The sequence below is a fragment of the Megalops cyprinoides genome, chromosome 2 (assembly GCF_013368585.1).
Source record: "Megalops cyprinoides isolate fMegCyp1 chromosome 2, fMegCyp1.pri, whole genome shotgun sequence".
NCBI lineage: Eukaryota > Metazoa > Chordata > Actinopteri > Elopiformes > Megalopidae > Megalops > Megalops cyprinoides.
The window spans coordinates 10675211-10687196 of record NC_050584.1 but is presented as its reverse complement, the minus strand read 5'-3'; the positions used below and the strand labels follow the sequence as shown (position 1 = coordinate 10687196).

The 11986-nt window shown below is 39.0% G+C and overlaps 1 protein-coding gene across 1 annotated transcript; it reads left to right on the top strand.

Annotated features, from left to right (window-relative positions):
* The first annotated feature begins 816 nt into the window (after nt 1-816).
* Nucleotides 817-9022, top strand: LOC118795800 (ras-related protein Rab-31-like). Its single transcript, XM_036554535.1, has 7 exons — nt 817-942; nt 1667-1746; nt 3094-3175; nt 4505-4576; nt 4677-4783; nt 7099-7208; nt 7714-9022. Exons 1-7 carry the CDS (start codon nt 907-909, stop codon nt 7812-7814), a joined length of 588 nt encoding a protein of 195 aa, XP_036410428.1. The 5' UTR covers nt 817-906; the 3' UTR covers nt 7815-9022.
* Nucleotides 9023-11986: the final 2964 nt, after the last annotated feature.

Genomic DNA, 11986 nt, shown 5'->3' with positions numbered 1-11986 from the left:
AACTGCAAGTGTGAAAAGGAAGTTAAATCTACATCCTTATTAGGCAGATTTGTGTGTGTGTGTGTGTGTGTGTGTGTGTGTGTGTGTGTGTGTGTGTGTAAAATGACTGTCCTTGATTACTGACACTTCCGTTTTTTGAGTTGTTGAGGCGCAGTATTAGGCTTTTGCTGCTTCCAGATGTTTTATGTCCTCTTGCTCATATACCAAGGGCTGAACAAATTTAACTTTCAGCAAAACATTTAGTGGATAGATAAGCACAGACGCAGTAACATCAATATATAATGGCATTATTACAAACTGACACAATGAAAGGCTACATTTCAGAGGTTTCCCCAATTCACCATCCATTTTCCGCAGAACGATGCTTTATTGTTTATTTGTAAACAGCTTTATTTAGCGACTGATAGCCGGCCTTTTCAGTAAAGGCTGTAAATAGAGGCTCGTCATACCGTTAGCCCTGACTTTGCTGGCTGCTTCAGTGGCAATTGAAATGGAACTCTTTGCTTTCATCCAACCAACGTCCATGTCAAGATAGACTCAAAAAAATTTAGACACATGCGCTGAGAAAACGTGTAAAGGTTTCCTCGCTTCAAAGATCTGAGGTCTGGATAACCTCTTTCTCCTGACAGCCGCCCCAGGCTTTTCTCTTTCCCCTTTCCTGCCGTTTTTTATTCTGCAGCAGGCAGCGGTCGCCGCCGTCACGTGACTGACAGCGCTTCGGGTTGGTCCGACTAGCTTCCGTTATACTTTGGGAAAGATGTTGAGACTACTCCTAGGGTAGATTTTTTTTTTTTTTTTGAAAGAAGAAGCCGCTGATGTAAGCAAAAGAAAGAAAACATGCTGTAAAAAGAACAATAGAAAAAAAATCAAAGCCAGAATGCCTCATCATTCCTAGAGTTGTAGACGATGGCAATAAGGGAACTTAAAATCTGTCTTCTCGGGGTAAGTAAAAAGTTCAAAGTTGATTTTTCGGCGTTTCATTGTGCGATCCAACTTGACGAGCCTCTGAGGGCAGATTCTGGTTCCCTTTTCTTTTTTCACAGACATTACGTTGTTTGATTTGGTTACAGCCAAATTTGTCGTTCCTCTGCATCCATCACTGATTTATTCAGCGAAGTCTTGGATTTCGCTGGTTATTTGTTTTAGTGTTTCGAGCAAAATGTGTTTACCAACAGGTAGACCACACGTTGTTTCACCTAACTTCTGTGTCTTGCCGATATGACAACTGTGCCTTTTGAAATGTCATGTTTCAGAATAGTGCGAATTTTATATCCCTTTTTGGTGCGCTTCTGCCAATTCAAAAGAAAATTTTTTGACCAGTTATTGCATCACCATCGGGTCAGGGTGGAAAAGGCACTTGTTTGCAAAATGTGCGGCCCATAAGGTGCATGCGCTTTAAGGTCGATGTCACAAGGCTAAGTGACATAAACCTATCCTATCTGAATTTCCAAAGAGGAGCGACGAAGACTACACACTTATGTGATAATTATTTATTTCGCCCAAATGTCTGATTTTACGCAGGATGCCTTGAAGGTACATATGTAGCTACTGCTTTAAGCTTGTACTTTGTAACACAGTGTTCTGTATTAACGAGCCCTCATAGTTTACAACCAAGCCTTGTGGTCTGTTTGAAAATATGTGACATACGGTGTTGTCTGCTATTTAGGATACAGGAGTTGGGAAATCAAGTATTGTGTGCCGGTTTGTGCAGGATCAGTTTGACCACAGCATGAGTCCAACGATTGGGTAAGCAGGAAGTGTTTGAATTCTAATGGAATGTTAACACATACTGTAGAACCTTTTGCAGTTCAGTTAACACTATTAGTCTGTGTAATGCTTTACAGTGGATCAACTCGTACAGTTGATTATTCCCAACCTTACTTTTCAGTGGCTGCGGTCTAAGTATTTATACTGAGATTGGTTTGGGCGAAGTAATGTCTGCAAATTCCTACCAAATGAGAACATGATGGCCACAGGAATCCGTTATTTGCTAAGCAGCTCCCCTGAGTTCTGGTACTGAACAACCCATATTTCAAGTGCTTTACTGTGCATTTGATTAAAATCAGTACGGACACTGGTCCAAAGATTACATCAGAGTTTTGTCACAACATCTTTGATCGAAAACTCCTCACACATTGCGTTTTTTTGATGGTCTATGTGTCACCATTAGAATTATAATTATTCATTTCCTACAAGTATAAAATTGTAGGAAATGAATATCACAAATGACACAATGATGGGAGTTCAATAAAAATGAAGGATAAGAGGAATACTAGCAGTAAAATGGGGACACAGATGTCTTTGTATCATGGGTGCTATTTTCTTTCATTAATACTTTTCTGATAAAACACTGGCAAACCTTACTGAGAAGACAGTATGATGGGAAATGTATTGTGCTAAAAATGAGTGCATTGAAGCCCTGTCGTTTCCAAATCCTTTGCCTACATATCATTCATCATTGTGTATACAAATGGATATAATAGTTCAATCATGGATGGGACAATACTTACAGAGCAGATAAAGACCTTACAGGGCTGTGCATTTCTGAAAGCAATGCACCTGCAAGTGAATTATCCTTGTTGTTGACTTCCCAAACATCAAATATCAATTCATTATTTCCACTGTTTTCACATCATACCATATTAACTGGGGCGTGGTTTCAGAGATAAAATGGGTATTCCAAGTAAATCATGTTGACTGCTGAAAACCAAAATATGTTGCATGGTTTCAGAACAGAAATACTGCCACATAAATTATGAAGAGTATATGATTAGTATGACACTTGTGCCGCTTAGAATTGTCTGTTGAACACATTGTAAACTGTTTGCATTTTTTTTTTGCATGGTTAGGTAACCTGTATCAGACACTGGATTCTCTAAGTTCTGTCACGTGTCTTTTGGCCACTCCCAACAAACCATAACATGGAAAGAGAGGGTTGACACATAGACACTGCACTCTTCCCTTTATTGTGTTTGCAATACACTTCATGATAGTTTGTCTGTTTGTCTTGTTTGTTCCTGAACTTCCTTTTGCCATTGCATTTAGAAGAGTATGGTAGTAATTTGGTTAATGTTTATTTTTTAATGTTCACAGCGCATCATTCTTAACCAAGACTATACCCTGTGGAAATGAACTTCACAAATTTTTAATCTGGGACACTGCGGGCCAGGAGAGGGTAACAATCACTACTTGTCCATGAGTATTGTCTATAGTGTGAATGTCTTGTGTAGTGGAAAAAACACAACTTCTGATATGGGTAGTAAAATGTTAATAGAATGTGCTGGGTTGTAACCGTGCTTGACCTATGTGAATGTCCTTCCTACAAAGTTACACTGTGTAACAGAACCTGTTGAACTGAGCACACTGTTATCGAAAATTTATTATTAAAACAATCACTAAACTGGAGAGTCACATCACAGGGATAAGGACAGCTTGTCCAGGGTGAATTGTATTGCTTTAATCTTTTGTATATTATCATCCATACAGCTGGATAACTTACTGAAGTTATTAAAGTTGGTTCTACATGGTATTTGAACTGGCCACCTTCTAATGAAAAGCTCAACAACCTCATAATGTACATGAAATTGTATGGGAGAATGCTGAGGCATGCTTGTTTTTATTATGGATATGGATAAAATAAATTGTTTTCTAAACCAGTTCAAAAATCAGTGTACGTGAGCTCATCTCTCTTCTCTTTTCACCTCAGAAACCAAAAGAAGAGAGTAGTGAAGTGTATAACGGCTTGATGGTCGGGAGATTGCTAACACAGAAGCACAGGCTCTCTTTGTTGCTACACAATAAGCATTGTATTTACCTCCACATTTTGTTCATATATCAGTTACTCTGAAGGTTGCTGCTCTGCCTGTTTGTCCTGAATTGCAGCATGGTACCCTCCCCCATTTTTTCAGCTTGCAACATTTCCTGACCGCATTTTTGGTTTTGTGCGTTAATTATAACAACTGAGTCACATTCCACCCTTGAACACCCTCATCAGTGTGCTCATGAAAAAAAGGAAATGTTCTGGGTCACTGCTTTATTTTCATTATTTTCGTTCAGCTGAGTATTCAGTGAAGCCAAATTTTTATATTGTATGTGTCGTGGCATTTGAATACTTTGGGAATAGTTTTTTAGTTGGAATACATCAGACCACAAGGAGCCACTATGCTTTAATGTCCATGCCACAGGGTTACAAGTCATTTTTGTTCTTTTATCATGGTATTTTCAGTAAAGCCAGTGATTATTAGTACTTAATGATCTTAACTTAATTAGTACTTACTTAGTTGGTGCTTATGTGTTTAGCAAACTATCCAGGCAAGTTTGAAAAGTTTAAACTGCATCTTCAAAAGACAGACTCGAAAATGCCTGTATGGGTTGATATTTTCCAAAACATAGCTTGTAATACTGTCAGTACTGTAAATAAATAGCCATTGTTTTGTATTGCATGGCTTTGTACTGACATCCAGATGGTTAAACGCATCATCATTTCTCTCTTGTCCTCTTTTAGTTTCACTCATTAGCCCCGATGTACTACAGAGGGTCAGCAGCTGCAGTTGTTGTATATGACATCACCAAGCTGGTAAACTCTGCTTATTTGCATTGTGTACAGTATCAGCATGTCAGATATTAGTCCTGCGATGAGAAATGCAAAACGGTCTATGTATGTGTCTGCCTTGCAGGACTCCTTTCAGACGCTGAAAAAGTGGGTGAAGGAGTTGAAGGAATATGGTCCAGAAGACATCGTCGTGGCTATCGCAGGGAACAAGACTGACCTAGGTGACATCAGGTATTCTCTCATGTGACTGCTTTCCACTGTGAAATCTCCATCCACTGCAAAAGGCCTGTACTTTCAGCGTATTTGACGTTTTATAACGAAGTAGAATTTACCACTATTTCCAAACCATCTGGTTATTGGTAGCAGTTATTCTACAGTACATTATTTCAGATTATATCAATTACATTGGTGAATGATCCATTGATCTAGAGAAACCTACCACAGACTTTTCCCTAGTGGCCATCATTGTGATCCTGCCAGTAAAACATTAGCTTTTTCGGGTTTGGTGTGGTTACAATTTCAAGCCTATAATAAAAATAACCTCTGGCAGCACATTTCACTAAATTGAAATAAAATTGATGCATGTACAGTGATAGTAATTCATTCACAATTCTGAATTGCTTTCTTCCTCTGATGACCGCAAACCAGCAATTTTCAGCTGGGATAAGTGCTGGTCATATGTTTACCTATTTGGCCAGTTAGAACAACAAATTAGATACAATACATAAATCAAAGGCACACAAACATTTCCACACATGGTTTTAGCCATTATCACAGTCTCTTTTCAGTTGCCAGCAGGCTGACCATGTGCTTTTCAGGATTGGAGGTCCACAAAATAAAATAAGGATGAATCAAGCCACTGAAATAATATTACACTTTTAAAGAGGAGTATATATCTGGCTGGCTGTGTATACACTGATGAGCCAAAACATTATGACCACTTACAGGTGAACTGAATAATGTTGATCATCTCCAAACAAGGGCACATGTCAAGGTCTGGGTAGATTAGATGGTAAGTGAACAATCAGTTCTCGTAGTCAACGTGTTGAATGAGGGAGAAATGGGCAGGAGTAAAGACCCGAGCGACTTTGACAAGGGCCAAATTGTTATGGCCAGACGACTGGGTCAGAGCATCCCTGAAACGGCAAGGCTTGTGGAGTGCTCCCAGTCAGCAGTGATGAGAACCTACCAACAGTGGTCCTAGGAGGGACAAACCTCAAACCGGCGACAGGGTGTTGGGCGCCCAAGGCTCATCAATGCGCGAGGGCAACGAAGGCTATCCCGTCTAGTCCAAACTGACAGAAGGTCTACTGTGGCACAAGTCACAGAAAATTTTAATGATGGTTACGGGAGGAATGTGTCACAACACACAGTGCATCGCACCCTGCTGTGTATGGAGTTGCATAGCCGCAGACCAGTCAGAGTGCCCATGATGACCCCAGCCTAAAATGGGCATGCGACTGTCAGAACTGGACCTTGGAGCAGTGGAAGAAGGTTGCCTGGTCTGATGAGTCCCGTTTTCTTTTAGATCATGTAGATGGCCGTGTACATGTGCGCTGTTTACCTGGGGAACTGATGGCACCAGGATGCACTGGGAAGACGACAAGCCTGTGGAGGGAGTGTGATGCTCTGGGCAATGTTCAGCTGGGAACCCCTGGGTTCGGCCATTCACGTGGACGTCAATTTGACATGTGCCACTTACCTAAACATTGTTGCAGACCAGGTACACCCCTTCATGGCAATGGTATTCCCTGATGGCAGTGGCCTCTTTGAGCAGGATAATGCGCCCTGCCACACTGCACACATTGTTCGGGAATGGTTTGAGGAACATGATGAAGTGTTCAAGGTGTTGCTCTGGCCTCCAAATTCTCCAGATCTCAATCCAATTGAGCATCTGTGGGATGTGCTGGACCAACAAGTCCGATCCATGGCAGCTCCGCCTTGCAACTTACAGGACTTGAAGGATCTGCTGCTAATGTTTTGGTGCCAGATACCACAGGACACCTTCAGGGGTCCATGTAATTGTAGAGTCCATGCCTCGGCGGGTCGGCGCTGTTTTGGCGGCACACGGAGGAGCAACAGCATATTAGGCAGGTGGTCATAATGTTTTGGCTCATCAATGTATATATATATGAAAAACATGATGAAAAATGTGTAACATGAATCACAACAGAAAACACAAGGAGCCAGCCCACTATCACAGTTGTGTGTTGTTGTTAATAAGTCTCAAGTCTTAGCTCAAGTCTTAGCTGATACTTGATACATGTTTGTGCCTCGTTGAAATGAAGAGATATATACATTACTCTCTGTTGCTTATTTTATTAGTGACAAAGGGCACTTACAGGGGGGTACATTCATTGATTTGTGCACAGCACAGTCCATCTTAGGGACAGGTTGAGTGGACCAATACCAGTTACATCTCTGCAAACAGTTACAGTTTTTCCCCCAAACTCTGCTAAACCCTGGGGTGAAATGCTATTTTTGCAGCCAGGTTTATGATAAGTGTCTATGTAAGATTTGCTCCTAATTTGAGTTTGGGTTCATAGGGAAGTCCCTATGAAGGAAGCGAAGGAATTTGCAGAGTCCATTGCAGCTATTTTCATTGAAACCAGCGCAAGAAATGCTGTCAATGTGGAAGAGCTTTTTAGAAAAATTAGTAAGTATTTTTCAATTATTTGTTTGTCAGTACTTCTGATTACTAGGTAATACTAGATACTACTACAACAGTATCAGACAACATGACAAATTTAGCTGACTACTTACCTAGCTACAATATCCACGTTATTGAAATATGACGAAATAACCTAGCTACTTGTTATTGTTGACAGCATTTACAAAATCATTTTTCACGTATTTCATTCATTTTCATCCATCTGAAATTCTTGCTCTGCCACTTGTTGGAATGGGTATTTAAGTGTGTTTATGCATACATTATATATGTTTTACTCCACTGTATAAATATTAAAATGATATCTTTTTACTGAAAATGCAAATGATATCAATTGTTTGGCAGACTCAATGTCAATAATAAGTTTATTGTTTAGCAACAAACTATTCCACACTAGATCCAGGCTAAAGCCATTTTCATGGCGCATATTTCTGAACTGTCTTGCCATTTTTTGTGTATTGATGAAACAGCCACATGTTAAACTCTGTTTCAGGTCGGCAGATCCCACCTTTAGACCCTCAAGACGTAGACAGCAACGACTCCTTTAAGCTGAGCCGACAGCCATTGCCTCTGAACAAGCGCTGCTGCTCATAAGAAGTATGTTACCTAGAATGCACAATATGGCTTTTGAAATCACAAGAGCGTATAGTGAGCATATCTGACACTATATTAGTTTGCTACTGTCGTAGGAGTCAGGACTGATGCACCACATGCGACCTGAAATTCTGGGATTTTTTGAATTTGTCATCAACTCAGGATACGATTATAGTCATACAGCACCTATTCCCAACCTTCCTAATTACCTCCTAGCTTGCATATAGGTTTTGAAATACAGCACTTAACTCTGTAAAATAAAAATCACGAAGCCACCCTCCACAAATCACCCAGCTGTTTCTTTTCACTTATCCTTCCATTTGTCATGTTGGCCAGGTCTGTGCAGATGGATCATATACGCACTCATATTTTCACCAGACATTCTTATCTTACGTGTAAGGCCAGTGTTTGCTTTTGCCTTGTTGCCACTGGGTCATCCTCCATGGCACTCTCAGTTTTTCTTGCGAGGAACAGCTCTTGGGACATTAAATGATCATGGAGGCAGTCCTTCTCCTTACTTTGGCTCTGGAAACCCAACACTGAAAGCAACTCTGTCTTGGTAGCGATGGACTAGTTTCTTGAAGGTTAGCTCTCAAGCAGTTGACATAGCTTGTAAGCACTTGACACACCTCAAAATCCAGTTGAGCCACTGTATGATGATTGAATGCACATACCAACTTTTAACAAGAATTGTAAAGACTTGTAATAGCTAAACTTATGTATTTAGAGGTTAAGGAGGAGGGTTGTAATTCATACATTCTAACTATTCAATCTTAAAAACTGCGTGTCAGCCTACAGTGCTTTGGACTTTGCCAGCTGCAGTGGAAAAGGATTGCAAGGGGGTTAGCAAGTGTGTTATTTGAACAGTGTTCTAAGAAAAGGGACCCATAACTCATTTTACCCCTGAAGTAAACCTGTGTTTCAATAGTCAAAGCACAGTGTTATGCACAAAGCACAACTATTAGTTTCCTCGCCATAGTATCCAGTGTTGCACAGTCTGCAACATCACCTTATACTAATGAGTATATATTGCGCTGTTTTTGTTAATCCGTACAGTATTTAAATTATTGATTGCTCATGGTACATTGTGGTACATCTTTCCTCCTAAAGGTAACATGGATTACCAAGCGTACAATATATGCCTGTGTTATATCATAGAAAGATATACTTGACCTTTGGAGCTTTGGAACTGGATTCTTTAAGCATTATGTGTACAGCAAATTTTCTGTAGTAATTAAATATAATTTCATCAGTGTCATGTTTTTTTTTCCAGTTTAACAGATCATATAACTGGCAAATTTTTAACAAGCAGAAGTGCACCTTGAAACATTTCGTCTCTGTTGAGGAGTTCTTGTAAAACAAGTATTTTCAGTCTAGTGATGTGTTCAGTATAATTTTGCATCGTATCCTCATTGTGTTGATGTAGTGTAAGGCATGAAGACAGTCCTACAGATCATAGGTGGCATGTACCACCAATCTGTATTTATCACAGTATTAAAGTAGTCAAGATGGAGATCTGACAGGAGGCATAACACAGTTTGTGAATTTGTGAAACTGTCAAATCTTTGTACGTTGATCCCTATAAGTCCAGTTCACATGAGAGGAGAGTAGCAGCTCATGCTGCTAATGTCACCTTTTGTGCCCTAGACAGCCTGATGGAGTGCTTCAGTTTACTTATGAAATTAAGGCAGGGGTTTTGACACTTTCAGTGAACTTCAACTTAACACAAGTCTTTTGCCTGAATAAAGTGTCGATAATCAATTTATTTGAATGTAGAAACTCAGTATCGAGCTCTGTACATTGTTATATTTAGGTACGACATTGTGATTGCTGTTGGTTATTCTCTTCATTTATATCTTTATAATTATTTGCTAATACATACTTTTATATTTACTTTATCCTCTGTGTCAGCACATAGGAATTAGGACACAGCCCATACTGACCCATCATTTTAATACATGATTCACTTTTTATGAATTGTTAAAGTGCCTTGTTGATATTTACTTGCCCCTTTTTGCTATATAACATGACTGATAGACTAAAACATGGAGTCAGAGATTCACTTGGTATAAAACCTACCCAGTGCCATGCCAGTTAACTAGGTACCATTTGTCTGGCTGTTGTAGTGTTTGTTGAGTTACTGCTCCAGCAATACTTTAATTCATATTTCAAATGGTGTGAAACATCTGGAAATTGTGCTGGTATCACATTATGATGTTACAAATGTCCAATTTTCAAACATGTTCAATTGAAAAATGTACTTAAACAAATTCTGATTAAGTTACTCAAAATTGTCCTGTATTCCTGTGAGTATTTTATTTTCGGTTATCCGAAATATGCCATTACTGCACAACAACTGTGGTGATAACACCCTGGACACATTTATAATCAGCACTTTGACACAGTTGTTATTCCATTGGATGTTTTTGTTCTTGTATTTGCATTCACCTCTTTGTATACGTTTAGATATTTTGTTTCCAAATATCAGACCAAACATGGTTTGGAATTTATTATTCACAAAATGAGAAAGACCAGTTCTTGTTCTATGTAGATAATAGCATGTATCAAACTCAACACAGTGCTACTAAAGTGGAATTTATCATAGCGAAACATTGCAAGGACTGAAACAAATTTCTTTAACCCAACAAAAAAACAGCTTATTTGAAAATTTCTTATGGAAACCCAACTAAAGTCATCAGTTTAATTTATATTGAATGTGGGTGATGTGTGTGGGTTTCATATCCCCAATATGAAGCTGCAACAAATAAGTGTCAATCAAATGGAGTTTGACTGCAGACATTATTTTAGTGTGGCTGACTGTACTGTCATTAATAACAATTGTGTAATCTGTGTTGACTGGATTAACTTTTTATATGAATCCATGGTGTTTTCATGAGGCAATAAAGTGGTACTATTTCTATGCTTTAGTGTGTACGTTTGTTCTATTGTTGCCTGTTATCCTCTCAAATGAAATGGGGTAAACACCAATGGCCCGGATTCAAAGGAAATGACTCACTATACCAGCATTTCCCAAACCTCTCCTGGAGGACCCCTTGTCCTGCACGTTTTAGATCTCGCCCTGCTCCAACACAGCTGATTCAAATGACCAACTCGTTATGAACTCCTGAAGCTGCTTAATAACAAACTGATCATTTAAATCAGCTGAGTTGGAGCAGGTACAGCACTATACTATTCCTCTAAGCGTATAACTCCCAAATGTACAGCAAATACCTCAATTACAAACACATGTCATACACATATAAAGCTAGCTTGGTCATGACCCACATTCCTTCAGACCCAACAGGTCAGAGCCTGTGCTTCAGTAGTGAAACAGTGAAATGTCATTTTGTCACCATTCAGCAAAAACATAAGGACAGAACACATCCCTTATTGCAAGTGGCAAAAACAGAAAAGCTTCTACACTGAATTATTCAATTTATTGCTTGCAAAGATTATATCAATATTACTGTACGTGAAAATAAAATATATCTATAGAGAAAATTGAATCTATGGCTTTGAGTAATGTACAAACATTTTAACACATAACACATGCATTTCTGACAAAATATTTATGAAACAATATGACTGCTAATATATGTCCTTGTTTATAGCTAACATAGTTACTGTTACGGGAACTGTTCAGAAAAATAAGTAAAATTGGCAGTAATGGTCCTTTACAGTATTTTTCAGCCTATGGCTTCAAGTAAAATAATACATTGGCTCCACCTTTTGGGTAGTAGTTGCTATAGCACTTGTTTAGCACTCTATGTCATTACTTCCCCTGTGGATTGCAGGTGCTATATTGTTCTGCTTGCATACTCATCAAAGCTGGCAAGAATGTATTATTATTATTATTATTGTTTGGCAGGCAGTCTTATCCAAAGTATCTTGCAAATTACCAAAGATAAAGACCTGAGTTTCTGTGTTTTCTGGAAAGACAATCCATACCATTTAGGAGATTTTACACTTATTTATGCTCAAAGTATACACTGTGTTGTATGACATAAGGGCTGAACATCACATGTATTCCTGTAGCTATGAATCATAGTTGCTGTGTTTCAAAACCTGACCAAGTTGCTGTAGCAGTTGAATGTGACTGACCCTTTGAAACAATGACAAAAAGGACCAATGAGAAGTTGAGTGAAGAACGTTCCATAGTCACTCTGAACTGT

Bases quoted from the DNA above. Each gene is read 5' to 3' on its own strand.
- LOC118795800 (XM_036554535.1), top strand. From the start codon at position 907: ATGGCAATAAGGGAACTTAAAATCTGTCTTCTCGGG. The intron at 1,747-3,093 runs GTAAGCAGGAAG...TAATGTTCACAG, and splicing joins AGCATGAGTCCAACGATTGG to CGCATCATTCTTAACCAAGA. The intron at 7,209-7,713 runs GTAAGTATTTTT...ACTCTGTTTCAG, and splicing joins AGAGCTTTTTAGAAAAATTA to GTCGGCAGATCCCACCTTTA.